Source organism: Colobus angolensis, unplaced genomic scaffold, assembly GCF_000951035.1.
Source record: "Colobus angolensis palliatus isolate OR3802 unplaced genomic scaffold, Cang.pa_1.0 Scaffold219, whole genome shotgun sequence".
Lineage (NCBI taxonomy): Eukaryota > Metazoa > Chordata > Mammalia > Primates > Cercopithecidae > Colobus > Colobus angolensis.
In genome coordinates this window covers 1835619-1857308 of record NW_012115366.1, presented here as the reverse complement: position 1 = coordinate 1857308, position 21690 = coordinate 1835619, and the positions used below count along the sequence as shown (strand labels likewise).

At 41.0% G+C, this 21690-nt stretch overlaps 1 protein-coding gene across 3 annotated transcripts in view; it reads left to right on the top strand.

The window, feature by feature from the left end:
- Positions 1 to 21690, top strand: part of PTPRA (protein tyrosine phosphatase, receptor type, A) — a 170957-nt gene that overhangs the window by 39251 nt on the left and 110016 nt on the right. For all 3 annotated transcript variants that reach the window (XM_011943339.1, XM_011943338.1, XM_011943340.1), the window contains one exon: positions 13987 to 14066. Coding sequence is in view for 1 of the 3 variants with exons in the window: in XM_011943338.1 (XP_011798728.1) it covers positions 14040 to 14066 (27 nt within the window). In the remaining 2 variants the exon portion in view is untranslated. Of the gene's footprint in view, positions 1 to 13986; positions 14067 to 21690 lie in introns of those variants that run through there.

Sequence of the window (21690 nt, the reverse complement as noted above, 5' to 3'; positions counted from 1 at the left end):
TGTAATCGCAGCACTTTGGGAGGCTGAGGTGAGTGGATCACGAGGTCAGGAGATCGAGACCATCCTAGCCAACATGGTGAAACCCGGTCTCTACTGAAATACAAAAAATTAGCCGGGCGTGGTGGCGTGCGCCTGTGGTCCCAGCTACTCAGGAAGCTGAGGTGGGAGAATCACTTGAACCCAGGAGGCAGAGTTGCAGTGAGCCGAGATCACACCACAGCATTCTAGCCTGGCTAGAGAGCCAGACTCTGTCTCCAAAAAAAAAAAAAAAGAAAGAAAGAAAAGAAAAGTAATTAGAGAAAAATAGAAAGTCCAGAAACAGACCTGAATATGTATAGGAATTTAGAACGTGAAAGTGTCAGTGTGTAGGAACGAATGAAATGAAAAAAAGAAAGAAAAAAGGAATATGTTGAAAGTGGCATTTAAAAATCAGGGAGAAAATGATCAATTACTAAGAATGATCCTGAAACAGTGGGCTGTTTGGGGAAAAATATGTACAGGTTTCTAATTTAGACTATATTCAAATAATCACTAAATTATAAAGAGCAGAGATCCCCAACCTCCAGGCCACAGACCATCCTGTTAGGAACTGGGCTACACAGCAGGGTGTGAACATTAGGCCAGAGAATATTACACCTGAGTTCCGCCTCCTGTCAGATCAGCAGCAGCGTTCGATTTTCATAGGAGCACAAACCCTATTGCGAACTGTGCACTCCAGGGATCTAGGCTGTATGCTCTTTGTGAGAATCTAATGCCTGATGATCTGAGGTGTTACAGCTTCATCCCAAAATGTGAAACCATATCCTCCACCCCTCTATTTCATGGCAAAATTGTCTTTCACAAAACTGGTCCCTGGATGCCAAAAAGGTTGGGGACTACTGATATAGAGTATATATAATCAAAGTACAGAAATTACCACACTCTTTTCTTCCTCTAGAATATACTGAATGTTTCCTAAGAAAAGTTGAACACTCATGGTTAGTTGGCTGCTCTCTAGCACATCTTGCTTTCAGCTCTCACTGGTTGAATTTTACACTCCAGGGGTCAGTATGTTTTCCAAATCTGCTTATGCCAGTTACGTTTATTACTCTAATTTCATAATTTAATTAAACATTATATAAACTAATGAAATATGACTGCAAAAAGTAGTTGTTTTTAGGAAAATTTAGTTGTAGATCTTGAACAAATTAGATAAATATAAATCCCCTTTTCCACCAAATTACTGTCTTATTAATTGTGGGCATGAGTATTTTGAAAGATTGGGGGTGGAACTCATAAAATTCTTTTTTTGTTTTTGTTTTTTTGCTCTTGTTGCCCAGGTTGGAGTGCAATGGCATGGTCTCGGCTCACCACAACCTCCGCCTCCTGGGTTCAAGTGATTCTCCTGCCTCACCCTACCGAATAGCTGGGATTACAGGCATGCGCCACCTCGCCTGGCTAATTTTTTGTATTTTTAGTAGAGACAGAGTGTTTCCATGTTGGTCAGGCTGGTCTCAAACTCCCGACCTCAGGTGATCCACCCACCTCGGCCTCCCAAAGTGCTGGAATTACAGGTGTGAGCTGTGGCACCTGGCCTCATAAAATTCTTAAATGTTCTGTATACTAAGTTGTCATACAGTTGCCTAGATTCTTGTTCCATTTAAAGAAACTGAAATTTGAAATCACAAGTGTGGATTATGGATATGATGGGTTATGGATATGATATATCAGTAATGAATATGCAAGAGAGAACATTTGAAACAGTAGAAATGTACTTAAAGAAGAGACCTTGGTTTTTTACCATAATATTGGCAGGTGACATGTATTTGTTTTAAGTAAAAATCAAATATTTCAGTTACATTTTTAAAATTACCTAATATACTGTACTTTTTCATGTAACCAGTAAGCCCTGAATCCTATTTGTGTTAGGTAAGTTTTTACCAATCCCAGAAGGAGGTTGAGGACAAGCTTTTATATGCTTAGGCTGAAGAAAACCTTTCTGCAAAGAAGTAATGATCTGATCCTTCTATAAAGGGCCAGATAGTAAATATTTTAGAGTTTGCAGGCTGAAGTAGAATCAAGGGATTTGTAGGTTCTGATATAACAAGAGAAGAACAAATTTTGAGAAATTTCTTATTGATTAAATTCAAAATAATAAACACAATTTTTTGAAATACAGGTATACTAATGAGAAGAATGGAATTCTTTTTGGAGTGATAACATTTTGCTTAATTGGGGTTCAGAGTTAGTGCTTCCTATTCAATAATCATCAAAATTGATTGCAAGTATTCATCTATTAATGCAGATCTGTAATGAGATTTTATATATTTCATCTTTGACACGTCTTCACACATACATGTCAAATGATACCAGCCCATAAACGTATGATTTTAATTAATAACTCAGGAAGCATTTACAGAATTAGATTTTTCTTATAACATTTACCTTTTAGTATATTATTCGTTGCTGCTTAATTACTTCCAATCGAAGGTTAGACAGAAGCTCCACAATTGCGGTTAAATAGACTTTGAAATATAGAAATTTCCTTGTACATTAAGGTCCTAAAAATTATTCTGGAAATGTAGTTTGAGCTAAGAAACTGTATCCACTGCAAATTTGTTTGGGAATGGAGATCTCACTTCTTGTTTTAACTTTTGATAGCATGTAAAGTGTATAAAGCAGCTCAATGTTGCTTATGATTCAAAAGTTGGTTGTCTAAATAACAGCAGTTTAAGTTTCATATATAAGTACTGTTCTGTCCTGTAATTTTAAGTTGGATTTACTATTATAAAATCTACAGCAAAAGCTAATTCTCAAAGCCATTTATTGTTTGATCATAGTATCTGAAAGCAGTCTTATTGTTGTGAAAAATTTCAATCTCAGCTCCAAGCTGAAAAGGAAAAAAAAAAAAACAGCATGATAAAACTTTAGTACAGCTCAGCCATCAAACTGCTGTGTGCCTGGGCAAGTCAGGTTATTCAGCTTCTGTTTCTGACAATGGTTAAGCCCATGACAGTGAATGAAATTTACCATTAACATGGTTGGTTTAATAATTCATGATAAATTCAGATATTTTTCGTTGAATAATTTCATTCAGAATTCAGAATTCATGAAAACATGAATAACCAACTTACATCTTCACAAGTTCTGTAAATTACCCAACTAAACCTTTTTCTGCTTCACACATATTTTTACCATTATCAATGATAACATATCTGAGATTCCACTTTAGGTTATATGGAATTAATACTTTTTCAACTTCTTGTTTGTAGTTGTTCAACACAGACTATTAATAGAAGCTCATTCTTCAGTTGTTTTAAACTTGGCACTGACTCCTTGAATAAACAACAGTATTGTAACATCTATCAAACTTATCAAAAGAGATGGAAATCTACTTAACCTCAATTGCCTTGTTTTTTTTAAAAAAAACAGATTATTGATCTTGCTCCTAATATTTTCAACTGTTAGAGCAAATGGTTTTGTCAAAAGGCTAATACTCTTTTTTTTTTTTTAATTATTATTATTATTTTTTTGAGACAGAGTCTCGCTCTGTCGCCCAGGCTGGAGTGCAGTGGCCGGATCCCAGCTCACTGCAAGCTCCACCTCCTGGGTTTACGCCATTCTCCTGCCTCAGCCTCCCGAGTAGCTGGGACTACAGGCGCCCGCCACCTCGCCCGGCTAATTTTTTGTATTTTTAGTAGAGACGGGGTTTCACCGTGTTAGCCAGGATGGTCTCGACCTCCTGATCTCGTGATCCGCCCGTCTCGGCCTCCCAAAGTGCTGGGATTACAGACTTGAGCCACCGCGCCCGGCCCTAATTATCTTACATTAAATTAAAAAAATTTTTTTTGTTAGCCGTCTGGAGAAAGCCTAGAGAAAGGCTAATTAATATTCTTAAACAAGTTTATTTTCTCTGGATACTTTTCTTCAGCTTCTTCATGATTTAATTAACTTATCACTAGAATATTACTTTTCTTGCTTTGCTAACAAATGAGCTACTTAGAAACTTCCCCCTTTAGAAACATACTTTCTATTCCTTACCTTCCCTCCTTGCTGTGATGAAATATTCTACTTTAAATTTTCAAATTTTTCTGACCATTGCTTTCCTGTGAATCGGAAATACTGTGATCAGTCCTTAGTTTGGTAACATTGATGTATTTTGAATTCTTTTAGCACAGATAGACAGTTGACTCCTTGAACAACACAGTTTCAAACTGCACAGGTCCAATTATATGAGGATTTTTTTTCAATAAATACAATCAGCAGTTTATACATCTGCAACCAAACATGGATCAAAAATATGTTATTTGAGGAAACCCCCAGATACAGAACAGTGAAATTTTTGTGTCCTCTGGGCCACTGTGGGACTTGAGTATGCATAGATTTTAGTATCCACAGTTGGTCCACAGATACCAAGGGATGACTAGAATCATTGCATAATAAAACGTTTTCCTATCTTGTCTTAATAAAACAATGCATACCCTCCACTGTGCCTTAAAAGCATGACATTCAGGCTGGGTGTGGTGGCTCACACTTATAATCCCAGCACTTTTGGAGGCCAGGGTGGGAGGATTGCTTGAGCCCAGGAGTTCAAGACCAGCCTAGGCAACATAGTGAAAGTCCATCTCTAGTTTTTAAAAAATATAAAATTAGGCCGGGCGCGGTGGTTCAAGCCTGTAATCCCAGCACTTTGGGAGGCCGAGACGGGCGGATCATGAGGTCAGGAGATTGAGACCATCCTGGCTAACACAGTGAAACCCCGTCTCTACTAAAAAAATACAAAAAACTAGCTGGGCGAGGTGGCAGGCGCCTGTAGTCCCAGCTACTCGGGAGGCTGAGGCAGGAGAATGGCGTGAACCCAGGAGGCGGAGCTTGCAGTGAGCTGAGATTGCACCACTGCACTCCAGCCTGGGCGACAGAGCGAGACTCCGTCTCAAAAAAAAAAAAAAATTAAATAAAAAACATGACATTCAAAGTGCATTTGTTTTTGACATGATAGTTATGCACTAATAACTAATGATAGTTATGTACTAATAACATGTCAAAATAACTACTTTTAGTTACTGATAACAGTTATGCATTAATAAAAAAATAAAATGTCACAGTGTGACAATATACATGTGTGGCACCAAACTTGCTGTTGAGTTATAACTTTGTCACTGTGATTTGTGCTATACTGAGCAGCAGTGGAAAGCTATATAAGCCACTCCACTCTGCCAGCCAGTACAGTGGCTGATTACTAATTATGGATAACCAGAACACATCAAAAAGCAGTTCAACAAGGATCAGAATAATAATATATAAGTACCATTTATTAAGTAGTTTTGTGTCAGGCACTGTGTCAGACTGTATAATGTACATTATTTAATGTAACCTTCGAAAGATAGAGAGGGAAGATCCCTTGAGTCTAGGAGGTCGAAGTTGCAGTTAGCTGTGATTGCACCACTGTACTCTAGCCTGAGTGATGGAGTGAAATCCTGTTTCAGAAAACAAAACAGGCCTAGTGCGGTGGCTCATGCCTGTAAATCCCAGCACTTTGGGAGGCTGAGGCTGAGGTCAGGAGTTTGAGACCAGCCTGGCCAACATGGTGAAACCGCATCTCTACTAAAAATACAGAAATTAGCTGTCGTGGTGGTGCACGCTTATAATCCCAGCTACTCGGGAGGCTGAGGCAGGAGAATCGCTTGAACCCGGGAGGCAGAGGTTGCAGTGAGCCGAGATCATGCCACTCTACTCCAGCCTGGATGAGAGTGAGACTCCATCTCAGAAAAAAACAAAACAAAACAAATGAAAACCACAAAAGGTTGTCTGAAGCCAGCCACAGACAATAGGAAATGAGTGAGTGCAGCTACATTCTTTATGGATGCAGAAGTTCGAATTTCATATAATTTTTATATTTCACTAAATATATGTTATATATAATATATAACATATATTACATAATGTAAATATGTGTATACATATATTTGTATGGGAGGTGTCTTTTTTGTTATTTTGTATGGGAGGTGTCTTTTTTGTTATTGAATTGTAAGAGTTCTTTATCTGTTCTGATAACTAGACACTTATCAGATATGTGATATCTGATTAACACATAGTTTCTTGCATCCCATAGGTTGTCTTTCAAAATTTTGATGAATTCCAATTTGTCAGTTTTTTTGTTGCTTATGATTTTTAGTGCAATATCTAAGAATCCATTTTCAAATTCAGTGTTATGAAGATTTACCTATGTTTTCTTCTAATAATTTTATAGTTTTAGAACAAGCGCGTTGTCTCATGCCTGTAATCCTAGCACTTTGAGAGGCTGAGACAGACGGATTGCCTGAGCCCAGGATTTCAAGATCAGCTTGGGCAAGATGATGCCCATCCCTACTCAAATACAAAAAATTAGCCTATGGCGTGTGCCTGTTCAGCTACTCGGGAAGTTGAGGTAGGAGGATTACTTGAACCGTGGAGGCAGAGATTGCAGTGAGCCGAGACTGCATCACTGCACTCCAGCCTAAGCCACAGAGTGAAACTCTTGTTTCCAAAAAAAAAAAAGAATAATAATAATTTTATAGTTGCAGCTTTTTAAGTTTTTAATCCACTTTGATTTTTTTTTGTTTTGTTTTTTCGACAGGGTCTTGCTCTGTGGTGCAGGCTGGAGTGTAGTGGCACAGTCTTGGCTCACTGCAGCCTTGACCTCCTGGGCTCAAGCTGTCCTCCCACCTCAGCCTCCCAAGTAGCTGGGATCGCAGGCTTGTGCCACCACATCTGGCTAATTTTTGTGTTTTTTTCTAGAGATGGGGTTTCACTGTTATTACCTAGGCTTGTCTTGAACTCCTGGACTCAAGTAATCCATGCCCACCTTGGCCTCCCAAAGTGCTGGGATTACAGGCGTGAGCCATCACTTTCAGACCCAAGTTAATTTTTATATGTGGTATGAGGTAAGGGTTCATTCTTTTGCATGTGGATATCCAGTTGTCCCAGTGCCATTTGTTGAAGAGCCTGTTCTTTCCCCATTGAATGTTGTCTTAGCACTCTTCCCAAAAAGTAGTTGACAGTAGGGCATAGTGGCTCATGCTTATAATCCAAGAGCTTTGGAAGGCCCAGATGGCAAGATTGCTTGAAGCCAGTATTTCATCACCAGCTGGCCATGGTGGTGTATGCCTCTGGGGAGAGTGAGGCAGGAGGATCACTTGAGCTCAGGAGGTGAAGGCTACAGTGAGCTCTGATTGTGCTACTGCACTCCAGCCTGGGTGACAGAATGAGACACTGTCTCTAAAAAATAAAATAATAAAAATCAGTTGACTATAGATGTGTGGATTTATTTCTCGACTCATTTAAAACCATTCCATTGATGTATGTATCACTTATTATACCATTACCACACAGCTTTGATTACCGGTGTTTTGCAGTAAGTTTTGAAATCAGGAAATATGAGTTCTCCAACTTTGTTTTTCCTTTTCAGGATTGTTTTGGCCATTCGGAGTCCCTTGCCATTCCATATAAATTTTAGGGTCAGCTTTTTAATTTCTTCTTTTTTTCTTTTTTTTGAGACGGAGTCTTGCTCTGTTTCCCAGGCTGGAGTGCAGTGGCACAATCTTGGCTCACTGCCACCTGCATCTCCCAGGTTCAAGCAGTTCTCCTGCTTCAGCCTCCTGAGTAGCTAGGATTACAGGCACACACTATCACGCCCAACTACATTTTGTATTTTTAGTAGAGATGGGGTTTCACCATGTTGGCCAGGCTGGTCTCGAACTCCTGACCCCCAAGTGATCCGCCAGCCTCGGCCTCCCAAAGTGCTGGGATTACAGACATGAAAGCTTTTTTATTTCTGGGAAAAAAAAGAAAAAGACATAGGATGTCTTTCCATTTATTTGGGATCTCCTTATTCTTGAAGGTAGATTTTCTCTGATCTATTTTCATTGAGACCTTGGGCCTTAGAGAGCCACAATTTCATGAGAGACTTTTTCTCCTGAGCCCTTCCTACCCTTCTCCTATTTCCTGTCTTCTTTCCTCCCTTGTTATTCAAAAGTCTTAACAAATGCTCCTGGGCCCAATACAGAGGTCAGCTTTAGCTTTGGTTCACTTTTTGCTTTCTTGCCATTGGTAGTTTTTCCTGCTCCCTTGAGAACTTAGCTAAGCTTTTCAAAGGATGTTTACATTTATCCAACATTTCTAGATTTTGGTAGCTGGAGAATTTTAATAATTTTCTAGTTTGCTGTATTACTAGATTAGAAAAAGATAGAGCTGGGTGTAGTGGCACATGCCTGTAATCCCAACTACTCGGTAGGCTGAAGTGGGAGAATTGCTTGAGGCTGGGAGTTAGAGACCAACCTGGGTAACATAGTGAGACCTATCTCAAAAAAAAAAAAAAAAAAAAGTAAGACTTCAGGGCTTAGTGGCTCTGTAATCCCAGCACTTTGGGAGGCTGAGGCAGGTGGATCTCGAGGTCAGGAGTTCAAGACAAGCCTGGCCAAGATTGTGAAATCCCATCTCTACTAAAAATACAAAAATTAGCTGGGCAGAGTGGCAGGCGCCTGTAATCCCAGCTACTCTGGAGGCTGAAGCAGGAGAATCACTTGAACCCGGGTGGCAGAGGTTGCAATGAGCCGAGATCTACCACTGCACTCCAGCCTGGGCGATAGAGTGAGACTCCGTCTCAAAAAAAAAAAAGACAGTGTTTTTTAAAGATGCAGTTTAGTATAGAGAAATATTGAGTGTCAGGCAAAGTATTAATTACTTTGTACGTATTCTCTTTTTCTTCTTTTTTTAAAAACGAGACAGGGTGCCCAGGCTAAACCCTGACTCTTGGGCTCAAGTGATCCTGCCTTAGCCTCTGGAGTAGCTGGGGACTATAGGCACATGCCACTGTGCCTGGCTACATATTCACTTATAAAACTCTATTTTTAAATGATAGCTCCTCTTTACAAAATAGATCAGGAGAGCGATTTTCCTGTCTGCTTCCTGAGGAAGTAAAAAAGTAGAAACGTGGTGAGTAGCAAGATCAGTAGTTGCCGTAGTAAGCATGGGACTTCCTATGAATGGCTCTGTTAACAGTTGGGGATGGTACTATTGTTTGATTTGTGGACTCTGTTTGATTTGTGAAAAAGATTTTATTTCCCGTCTTTGGGGTAGGAGGGTCTGCCATATCCACAAATTGGCTCTTCCCATTTGTTTTATTCATTTAGTTAGACCATGATTGGAAAGCCTCACTGGCTGTGTACATTGCACCATCCTTAGGAGTATATGACAGCTATGGTACATTTCAAACAGGGCTTTAAAACTTTTCATTCAGTTCCTTTTGGATAAAGCTCTTTTCCTCATGTGGTTGTTGACATACATGAATTATAGGCTTTGTTTAGCTAGTGGGTAAGAGCAGATTTTGAAATCATATACACCTGGGTTTGAGTCTCAGTCTTGCCATGTACCAGTTGTTTGTAGACAAGTTATTTATTAATAACTACTCTGTGCCATAGTTTCTTCATTGGTAGTATCTTCAAAATGAAGTGTCTATTTCCTGTGCTGTTTTGAAGGTAACCTTGAATAATATACATTGTACAGTTCGATACAGTGTCTGACACATATTTAATATATAATACCTATTTTTATTCTGATCCTTGTTGAGCTGCTGCTTTTTGATGTGTTGATTATCTATAATTGGTAATCAGCTATTGTACTGACATCTTCCAAGATTTGACTAAGTTGATTGTCTCAAATTTCCAAGCAGAAAAAGTACCCAGAAAACAGAAATTAAGCAGTTATTAAGTAATTGAATAGCAATGATCTTTATTACTTGTGCTTAATAAGAAATATGGGTCATGTCTGCCTGAGCCTTTATTTAATGCATTTTAAAATTTGCTGAGTTTTTTCCTCCCTTTAAACTTTATTATCAAGTTCAGTAATAAGTTAAACTAAAAAGAAACTGATGCCTTAGAATAAAGAAAGATTCAAATTAATAGGATATATAATGGCCTTTCGTGGTGGTGGAATTTCTGTGTATTTTGAACTAGGGGAAAGACTTAAAGGAAGATTGCCTACAGTGTTCTAGACACTCTGCTAGGCTGTGTGGATATTATTAAGACACAGTCCTTACCCTCAAGGATCTTTTTATTTTTATCTTTTAAAGACAGGATCTCACCCTGCCACCTAGGCTGGAGTGCAGTAGCAAAATCATAGTTCACTGCAACCTCCACTCACCCTCAAGGATCTTACTGTTAGTTGGGGGAGGCCATAAACAGTTAAAGTAGTTTGCAACAGAGTTAAGGATTGACTCTACGGCTAAGGAAAAGAAAGTAATTGGGACAACTAGGATTTCTAGCTTGGCAAGGGGGTAGATCTGGGTTGGCAAACTACAACCCAATGCCAGTTTTTGCATAGCCCACCAACTATGAATGTTTCTTACATCTTTGAGTGGTTGGAAAAAAAATCAAAAAAAGAGCTAGGCACAGTGGCACACACCTGTAATCCCAGCACTTTGGGAGGCCGAGAGGGCATGAGGTCAGGAGATCGAGATCATCTTGGCTAACACGGTGAAACCCCATCTCTACTAAAAAATACAAAAAATTAGCCGGGCATGGTGGTGGGTGCCTGTAGTCCCAGCTCCTCGGGAGGCTGAGGCAGGAGAATGGCGTGAACCTGGGAGGCGGAGCTTGCAGTGAGCCGAGATTGTGCCACTGCATTCCAGCCTGGGCTACAGAGTGAGACTCTGTCTCAAAAAAAAAAAAAAAAACCCAAAAGAAGAATACTATTTTGTAACATGGAAATTATATAAAATTAACATTTAAAGGTTCATAAATAAAGTTTTATTAGAATATAGCTATGCTGAAACTATGTATCTATGACTGCTTTTTTGCCACAACAGCAGAGATGAGTAATTGTGACAAAGGCTGTTTGGCCTACAGAGCCAAACATTTACTGGGTGGCTTTTTACAGAAAAAGTTTGCTAACTCAATGAGTAGGTGGTAATTTTTATCCATTGAAATAAGCAATTAAGGAAGAAGAGATATGGAAGAAGATAACATTTCTGTGAGTGTTGATTATTTGAATCAGAGGTGCTTGTGAATATGCAGGTTTAGAAGGCAAGGGAATTTATAGGTTTGGAGTTTGGAAAGAGCCTGAGGCTGGAAATGGATGTGGGAAGAAAGGAGGAGTTCAAGAAGACTGGATGGAAGAGTGCTTTTTAGCACTGCCTGCACATTGGAATCACCTGGAGTGCTTAAAACCAAACATCCAGACGGACATTTCCAGGAACTCAGCCCCAATCCCCTCTTTTCCAAGATTATGATGCACCTGAGCTGTACTTGGGCACCAGGATTTTTTGAAAGCTCCCCCAGCAATTCTGATGTGCAGCCACTGGTACAGAGTGAGAAGATTGGAAGATGGAACACCGGGAACACCAACATTTAAGGGATAGTTCTAGGTACTTCTGCTGAGGAAAAGAAATTCTGAGGGAGTGATGATGGGAATTTTAGGGTGGTCAGATCCTGTAATTTGAGATCATCGGTGACTGATGAATCAAGAGCAGTTTCTATAGAGGCCAGGTGAGGGTGTTATGTCAAAGGCCCCTGGTTTGAGGTGGAAGAGTATGAACTATTGAGAATATTGACAAGGAGGAAAGGGGGGGGGGAATAATGGCTGGGATGGGAGGCATTGGGAATGTAGTTTGTTCTAGAGAGGTTTTTTAAAGATGTTAAAGCCTTGAGCCTATTTATGTGCTGAGGGAGTTGAGTACTCAGAAAGAAAACCTGGAATGGCAGTATCAGATGCCACCATTCAGTTTTCATGATGGAGTGAAGGGCTAGATTTTGAATAGTTCTTGGAATAATCTTAATATTGTAACCTTTTTGGAACTGTTTGCTTAATGTGCTTTCTTCATTTAGGTGCATTACATTGTACCTGGAAAGAAAAATGGACCCAGACATTGAGAAGCAAAGCCAACAACTGTGCTTTGCTTGCCCAGTTATTGTCATTCTGTCTGGGACATTGGTCTCATCTCTGAAAGCAGGAGGGCAAACTGAATGGGCTCTGTAGTCTCCTCTAAAAGTTTTTAAACTATTAATAGTATAACTTTGATTTAACAAATGAGGAAGCTGAGCTTATGAAATGTCTGTGAAGCCCGTTGTCTGATCTTTTATTTCCTTAGTACCTGGGAATATGCTTTTTTTTTTTTTTTGAAGAACACCAACAGTTGTTCGCCCTTCCTTGAATTTGTGTACACTGTATATACAAAGTATAGCAATTTAGCCTGCCATTAGAACATGTCTTCAGGAGCAAAATCTAGTATAAAGTCTTACTTTAATATTTTCTTTATTATGTATAAATAATAGATGGCTGTTATGGAATACTTGGATATACAGAAGTCTAGAATTTTTAACATTTTGGCTTATTTATTGGGACTTCCCCCCTCCCCCCCAGTGGTTCTTGTTTCTCCATCAGTGTGAATGTACACTCCATTCAGTGTGAATGTGAATGTTAATTTATGTGCCAGCTGGATTCTACAGGAAGCAGACACAGATGGGATTGGAGGGCAAAGGGCTTATTAGAGGAGTAATGCCTGTGAAGAAAAGGGGAAGGGAACATGTTTGGGTATGGAGAGCCATCAGACTGCAGTGCACACCTGACAAAGTCTCTGCCTACCCAGGTTGTCTGATAGAGGAATACCACAAGGGGTAGAAATGACTAGGCTCTTGTACTACCACTTCACACAGTCATTGACTAAAGGTAGGTCTTTGATCAATGTAGAGGTTTTCAGCCTTGGCATGGTTAACATATAGGACCAGATACGTTGTTACAGGGGGCTGTCCTGTGATTTGTAAGATGCTTAGCAGCATCCTAGGCCTCTGTCCCCTAGATGCCAGTAGCACAGCCTCCCTGCTATTAATTGTGACAGTCAAAAGTATCTTTAGACACTGCCATATGTTCCCTAGGAAGGGCCTGATGGTGTATAAACAACCCTGTGGTGGCATAGTCCAAGTTGTGGGACAGAGAGGAGTGTTCCATACTACCCTTACATGAAAGACCTGTGAGCTGTTCAGAAATCTGAACTATTTAAGATGGAGCTTTGTTCTGTGACTCCTGGAATTTTAAGGATCTCTGTGAAACATCTTGTTAGAATATACTCCACTCTCTAAAACAATCCGTAGTGTTTAAATAGGACTGTTTTATTGATTGATTGATTGATTGAGATGGAGTCTCACTCTGTTGCCCAGGCTGGAGTATACTGGCACAATCTCGGCTCACTGCAACCTCCCCCTCTTGGGTTCAAGCGATTCTCCTGCCTCAGCCTCCCAAGTAACTGGGATTACAGGCACCCACCACCGTGCCTGGCTAATTTTTGTATTTTTAGTAGATACAGGGTTTTGGCCAGGCTGGTCTCGAACTCCTGACTTCTCAGGTGATCCGCCTGCCTCTGCCTCCTAGAGTGCTGGGATTGCAGGCGTGAGTCACTGCACCTGGCCTTATTTTTCTTTTTGAGATGGAGTCTCACTTTATCGCCTGAACTGGAGTGCAGTGGCGCAATCTGGGCTCACTGCAGCCACCACCTCCCGGGTTCAAACGATTCTCCTGCCTCAGCCTCCCGAACAGCTGAGATTACAGATGCGTGCCACTATGCCCGGCTAATTTTTGTATTTTTAGTAGATACAGGGTTTTAGCATGTTGGCCAGGCTGGTCTCAAACTCCTGACCTCAAGTGATTCACCCACCTTGGCTTCCCAAAGTGCTGGGATTACAGGCGTGAGCCACCATGCCTGGCTATTTTCTTTTGAGACTGTGTCTCACTCTGTTTCCAGGCTGGAGTGCAGTGGCACAATCTCAGCTTACTGCAAACTCCACCTCCTGGGCTCAAGCAATCCTCCCACCTCAGCCTCCCAAGTAGCTGGGATTATAGGCGTGTGCCACCCTGCCTGTCTGCTTTTTGTGGAGATGGGATTTTGCATGTTGCCTAGGCTGATCTTGCATTCCTAAGCTAAAACAATCTGCTCAGGGATGTTGTATATTTCTAAAGGTATTTTTCCTTTGGTTGCAGGTGACACAACCAAAAAAAAAAAAAAAATATTTATGGAATTCCAGTGAGTGGTAATGGATGATGCAGTTCAAATAACTAAGGTAAGAGAAAACCAGAACTGTGAGTAGGCTTTTGCCAGTCAAGTAGTATCCTTAAATAAAGGATATTCTTTCCTGCTTCATTTTGTTTCTAAGCTGTAAGAGTAGCTTATTTTATTATGATTACAAACATTGTAATTATCCTTTAAGATACTTCTTAACCTGATTGTGAATCAGAATCACTTAAAGAGCTTTTTTTTTGAAAAAAGGCTGGGCAATGTGGCTCACGCCTGTAATCCCAGCACTTTGGGAGGCCGAGGTGGGCAGATCACTTGAGGTCAGGAGTTCACGACCAGCCTGGCCAACATGGTGAAACCCCATCTCTTCCAAAAATACAAAAATAGCCAGGTGTGGTGTCATGTGCCTATAATCCCAGCTACTTGGGAGGCTGAGGCAGGAGGATTCCTTGAACCCAGGAGACAAAGATTGCAGTGAACTGAGATCGCACACTACATTCCATTCTGGGCACCAAAGAATGAAACTCTGTCTCAAAAAAAAAAAAGCCAAAGTCAGTGCCCTACCAGCCAGCCTTTGTTGAATTAAAGCTTCTTGAGTAGAGCACAGATGATCTCCAAGGTTTTTAAATGGGAATGTAAACCAACTCTACAGTTTTAGAAAACTGTTCGGCAATATCTGTGAAACATGCACCTATCTAATAACCCAGGAATTTCAATTCTAGGTGTTCACCTTTGAGAAATGAAAAATATATGTCTACACAAAAGTACACATACAGATATTCACTGCAGCTCTATGTATTGTAGCCAGAAAAAAATGGAACCTAATCAGGTGTCCAAAAACAGGAGAATGGTTAAATAAATTGTGATGTATGGCTGGGCGTGGTGGCTTACACCTGTAATCTAAGGACTTTGGGAGGCTAAGGTGGGCAGATCAGTTGAGGTCAGGAGTTCGAGACCAGCCTGGCCAACATGGTGAAACCCCATCTCTACTAAAATTACAAAAATTAGCTGGGTGTGATGGTGCACGCCTGTAATCCCAGCTACTCGGGAGGCTGAGACAGGAGAATGGCTTGAACCTAGGAGGCAGAAATTGCAGTGAGGTGAGATCACACCCCTGCACTCCATCCAGTCTGGGCAACAGGGCGAGACTGTGTCTCAGAAAAAAAGATTGATATACACTATTGATAAAATGGAATTTTATTCAGTAATAGAAAGAAACAAACTACCAGTACACACAACAACATGAGGTTGGGTGAAAGAAACCAGATGGACAAGAAAAAGTAGATATAGCAGAATTACGGGGAAAAACTAAACTACAATGATAAAGGTCAGATCCTTTCCTCTGACAGGAGGTAGGAGGTTGTGACTGGAAAGAGGTATGAGAGAGCCTCTGCAGCACTGAAAAGGTCTTTTGTTTTGTTTTGTTTTTTGAGACGGAGTCTTGCTATGTGTCACCAGGCTGGAGTGCAGTGGCGCGATCTCGGCTCACTGCAACCTCCGCTTCCTGAGTTCAAGTGATTCTCTTGCCTCAGCTTCCTAAGTAGCTGGGATTACAGGTGTATGCTACCATGCCCAGCTAATTTTTGTATTTTTATTAGAGACGGGGTTTCAACATGTTGGCCGGGATGGTCTCAATTGCCTGACCTCATGTTCCGCCTGCCTCTGCCTCCTAAAGTGCTGGGATTATAGGCGTGAGCCACCGCGCCTGGCCTGAAAAGGTTTTACATCTTAATGTGTTCATATACATACTTTTCTCCTGGTAAAATATATATGACATTAAATTTATCATTTTAACTACTTTTAAAGTGTACAATTCATTGGCATTAAGTACATTCCTGTTGTGCAGCCATCACCACCATCCATCTCCAGAACTTTTTCATCTCCTGCAACTGAAACTCCATATCCATTAAACACTAACTCCCCATTTCCTCTTCCCCTAGCTGCTGGCAACCATTCTACCTTCTGTCTCTATGAATTTGACTATAATAGTTACCTCGTGTAAGTGGAATCATATTTGTCATTTGGCGTCTGGTTTATTTCACAAAGGCATCCTGTTTATTTCACATAGGATGACCTTGTTTTCAAGTCATCCATGTTGTTGCATGTATTAGAATTTCCATTTTATGGTTGAATAATATTCTGTTGTATGTTTATACCACATTATATGTATCCATTCATTCATTGATGGATACTTGGGGTGCTTCCACCTTTTGGCTGTTGTGACTAATGGTGCTATCTATGAACATGGGTGTAGGCTGGGTGCGGTGGCTCACGCCTGTAATCCCAGCACTGTGGGAGGCCGAGGCAGGCGGATCACCTGAGGTTAGGAGTTCAAGACCAGCTTGGACAACATGGCGAAATCCCATCTCTACCAAAAATACAAAAATTAGCCAGGTATGGTGGCGCTTTCCTGTAATTCCCAGCTACCTGGGAGGCTGAGGCAGGAGAATCGCTTGAACCTAGGAAGTGGAGGTTGCAGTGAGCCCAGATGGTGCCACTGCCCTCCAGCCTGGGTGACAGAGTGAGACTGTCTCCATTGAAAAACAAAACAAAACACATGGATGTTCAAACATCTGTTCCAGTCCCTGCTTTTAGTTCTTTTGAGTATATTCTTAGAAGTAAAATTACTGGATCATATGGTAGCTCCATGTTTAATTTTTTGAGGAATCACGATGCTGTTTTTCACAGTACTACATCATTTTATATTCCCACCAGCAATGCACAAGGGCTTCAGTTTCTTTACATTCTGCTTTTTGGTGACCTCCATAATTCTAAATTATATGTATACGCTATTTCTTCTTAATTCTTTTATTAATAAAAAAGACAACATAATTTTTTGCCTCTCCAGTGTGAAAAATGGGAATTTACCTTACACTATCCCCCTATTTAATATTTGTATTATTTCCTATTCTGCTGCTGTTTATTAGTTTCCTCAGACTTCTGTTACAAAACTCCACAAACTGGGTGGCTTAAACAATAGAAATTTATTGTCTCAGAGTTTTGGAGGCTAGGGAAGTCCTGAGGGCTGTGAGGGAGAATCTGTTCTGTGATTTTCTTCTAGCTTCTGGTAGCCTCAGGCATCCCTTACCTTGTAGATGGCATTCTCTCTGTATCTTCAGATTATTTTCCCTCTGTGCATATCTGTCTCTTGTGTCCAAATTTCCTTTTTCAAAATAAGTGTGCCAGTCATTGGACTAGGGACCATCCTAATGAGCTCATCTCAACTTGATCATCTGCAAAGATCCTCTTTCTAAATAAGTTCACATTCACAGGAACTGAGTAGGGGGTTATGATTTTAACATCTTCTAGGGGACACAGTTCAACCTGGGTGACAGAGCAAGTCTCTGTCTCAAAAAAAACAAAACAAAAAACCAATTAAACTCATAAAGTGATTATATTTCTAACTTTCGGAAGTACTCTTGAACCTCCTTTTTTAGGTTAATTTTCAGCACTCTTTCCTTCTTTCTTCCTCTCCTTTTTCCTTTTCTTTTTTCTTTCTTTTTTTTTTTAATTTTTATTTTTTTGAGACAGTCTTGCTCTGTCACTCAGGCTAGAGCACAGTGGCGTGATCTTGGCTCACTGCAACCTCTGCCTCCCAGGCTCAAGTGATTTTCCTGCTTCAGCCTCCCAAGTAGCTGGGATTACAGGCATCTGCCACCATGCCTGGCTAATTTTTGTATTTTTAATAGAGACAGGGTTTCACCTTGTTAGCCAAGCTGGTCTCAAACTTCTGGCCTCAAGTGATCCGCCCGCCTTGGCCTCCCAGAGTGCTGGGATTATAGGCATACGCCGCCATGCCTGGCTAATTTTTGTATTTTTAGTAGAGACAGGGTTTCACCATGTCGGCCAGGATGGTCTCGATCTCCTGACCTGGTGATCCACCCGCCTCAGCCTCCCAAAGTGCTGGGATTACAGTCGTGAGCCACCGCGCCCTCTTAGTATTTGCATTATTATAGCGAAGTAAATATTGTTCACTGTCAGGCCAAGCAGCATTTTCTGGGTTTTTATTTCTTTCTCTATAGGTTCAATGTCATAGACCCTGGGCTATTCAAACGAGAAAATGAAGAAAAAGTGAATTCTGTTTCTGAAACTGTCAGTTGCTTCCAATCATGTCTTTATATTTTATATTTGAACTGTAACTTTGTCATAAAATTTTGTCCCTGGAGTTTCTCATTTTCTTGTCTATTTGCCTGTTATTATAGTTTCACTTTTCCCCAAGATCTCAATCATACACTCTAGCCTGTCAAGGCTAGTTTAGACCATACACTGTGGCCCAAATTTAGGCTAGTCATACACTCCACTCCAAGATCAGTTTACACTAACTGTTTTTTAGGCTATCCACACAGTCATACTGGTATTTTCCTTACTGGTTTTTCTTTGAGGGGGATACGGGGAGGTTGGGTCCACTGATCTTGGATATCAATCTTTCTTATTATTTGTTTTTTAAATCTTACTAGAGGCTAGGGGGCACGATGGCTCATGCCTGTAAACCCAGCACTTTGGGAGGCTGAAGCGGGTGGATCGCTTGAGGCCCGGAGTTCGAGATCAGCCTGGCCAGAACAGTAAAACCCTGTCTCTACTAAAAATACAAAAATTAGCCAGGCGTAGTGGTGGGTGCCTGTAATCCCAGCTAGTTGGGAGACTGAGGCAGGGGACTTTCTTGAACCCGGGTGGTGGAGGTTGCAGAGCCGAGATCACACCATTGCGCTTCAGTTTAGGCAACAGAGTGAGACTCCGTCTCAGTCAATCAATCGATCAGTATATCTGTCTATCTTACTAGAGTTCATTCGCAAGTCACTTACTGAGAGAAGAGGTACATGGCAGATAAATTTTGACTCTTTCTGGTATCTGGTTTTTTTTTTTGTTTGTTTGTTTGTTTTGGAGATGGAGTCTCACTCTGTTCCCCAGGCTGGAGTGCAGTGGCTCGATCTCGGCTCACTGCAAGCTTTACCTCCTGGGTTCACGCCATTCTCCTGCCTCAGCCTCCTGAGCAGCTGGGACTGTAGGCACCCGTCACCATGCCCGGCTGATTTTTTGTGTTTTTAGTAGAGATGGAGTTTCACTGTGTTCAGCCAGGCTGGTCTCGGTCTCCTGACCTTGTGATCAGCCCGCCTCAGCCTCCCAAAGTGCTGGGATTACAGGCGTGAGCCACCGTGTCTAGCCTCTGGTGTCTTGTTTTTAAGACCCTCATGTTCGAATGATGGTTTGGTTGACTATAAAATTCTAGGTTGCCTATTATTTTCCCCAAAATTTTGAAGTCATTGCTTCATGGCTTCTGACATCCCTTTTTGTTCTTGAGAAATAGGAAGTTTCATATAGGAAATTAATTTTTCTTCTTTTCTGAAAGCCTTTATGTTCTATATAGTCTGGAATTCCATAGAGGTGTACTTGGTGGGCCCCTTATTAGATCTGCAGACTCATAGCTCTCCATTTTTTGGTTCTTTCTGTCAGCAGCTTTCTGATACTGAACTTCCTGGGTCGTTCATATAATGTTTTTATCTATTCTGTCCTTTTTAAAAACTCTTTGCTTTTGGTTGTTTTCCTTGAGGTTGTCATAACTTTATCTCCTAATCTTTTTTCTTTTTCTTTTTCTTTCTTTTTTTTTTTTGAGACAGGGTCTCACCCTGTGGTCCAGACTGGAGTTGAGTGGTGCCATCACAACTCACCACAGCCTCGAGCTCCCAGGCTCAAGCAATCCTCCCTCCTCAGCTTCCCAAGTAGCTGAAACTATAGGCATGCACTACTACACCCAGCTAATTTTTTAAATTTTTAGTAGTGACTGGGTCTCACTATGTTGCCCTGGCTGGTCTCAAACTCCTGAGCTCAAGTGATCCTCCTTCCTCTCGGGACTACAGGAGTATGCCACCATGCTTGGCTAATTTTTGTATTTTTTAGGAGAGACGGGGTTCTCCATGTTGCCAGGTTGGTATTGAACTCCTAGGCTCAAGTGGTCCACCTGCCTCACTCAGCCTTCCAAAGTGCTGGAATTACAGGTGTGAGCCACCACACCTGGCCTGCTGTTTTTTCTTTTACTATTTCTTAAACTAGTCTTCTCCCCACTTCCTTTTCCCATATGAACATTAGTAGTTGACCACAGCATTGGCCCTGTAATACTCTTGTTCTTCGTATTTCTTCAGTTTTATTTAGCTCCTGTCATGTGTTCACACATTCCTTTTTATTTGCTTTATATATATCCAGTCCCTTCTTTTGAACACTGTGTAGTCATTAATGAGAGTGTGGTAGGATTTTATATACTGATATTTTAGAAAATGACCACAAAGCTGTTCTTGGAGATGGGCTTTAAAGACCGGGCATGGTAGCTCATGTTTGTAATCTTAGCACTTTGGGTGGCCGAGGCAGGATGATTGCTTGAGCTCAGGAGTTCGAGACCAGCCTGGGAAACATGGAGAGATACCATCTCTACAAAAAATGTACAAATTACCCAGGCATGGTAGTACATGCCTGTGGTTCCAGCTATTCGAGAGCCTGAAGTGGGAGGATTGCTTGAGCCCAGGAGCTCGAGGCTGTGGTAAGCCATGTTTGCACCACTGCCCTCTAGCCTGAGTAACAGAACAAGACCCTGTCTCAAAGAAAGGAAAAAAAAAATTTAAGTAGTTGATTAAAAGAGGTCTTTAGGGTGGGCTTTAATTTGATGTGACTGATGTTCTTGTAAGAAAAGGAAATTTGTACACACAGACATCAAAAACAAATACACAGAGGAACGACCAGGTGAGGATATAGTAAGATGGTGGCCATCTGCAAGCCAAGGAGAGCGATCTCATAGGAAACCGGACTTGCTGACACTTTCATCTTGGACTTCTGGCCTGTAGAGCTGTGAGAAAGTAAATTTCTGTTGTTGAACCCACCGAGTCTGTAATACTTTTATGGCAGCCCTACCAAGTGAATATAGACATTTAAGAAGGCTTGGTGCGTTGCAGCATTTGATAAATTATTGTGCATTTAGTTGTATTGTGCATGTAGTGCCATTATTGAGAAGAGCAGGATGGATGGGAAGCATCGAGACAAAGTAAAATACGAGCTGGCCACTAACATATGGTATGATTTTGTGGTAGGTGAAAAAAGGCTTCCAGAAGTAGAGTGCTTATGAAAGAAAAGCTCAATAGTGTAAGAATTTTGCACCAGTTTGACTTTAACAGAGAGTGAGTTCAACAGTGAAAGGTGAGGTTGCAAATGTAGTTTGGGGACCCGTATTGGTTTCCTGGTGCTGCCCTAACAAAGTACCATAAACCTGGTGGCTAAAGACAGCAGAAATATATTGTCTGACAGTTCTGGAGGCCCAAAGTCAAGGTGTTGGCAGTGTTGGTTCCTTCTTGGGGGTGTGAATCTGTTCCATGCATCTCTCCTTAGCTTCCAAGAGCCCTATGTGTTATTTGGATTGTAAATGATCACTCAAATCCTCTGTCTTCAAATGGCATTTTCTCTGTGTCTGTTTTCACATGATTGTCTTCTTATAAGGACACCAGTCATATTGGATTAGGGGCCCACAGTACTCCAGAATGACCTCATCTTTATTTAACTAATTACATCTTCAATGACCCTATTTCCAAATAAGGTCACATCCTGTGGTACTGGAGGTTAGGACTTCATATCTTTTTGGGGGAGACATAGTTCAACCCATAACAGGGGCCAAACTATGAAGCATTTCCTAT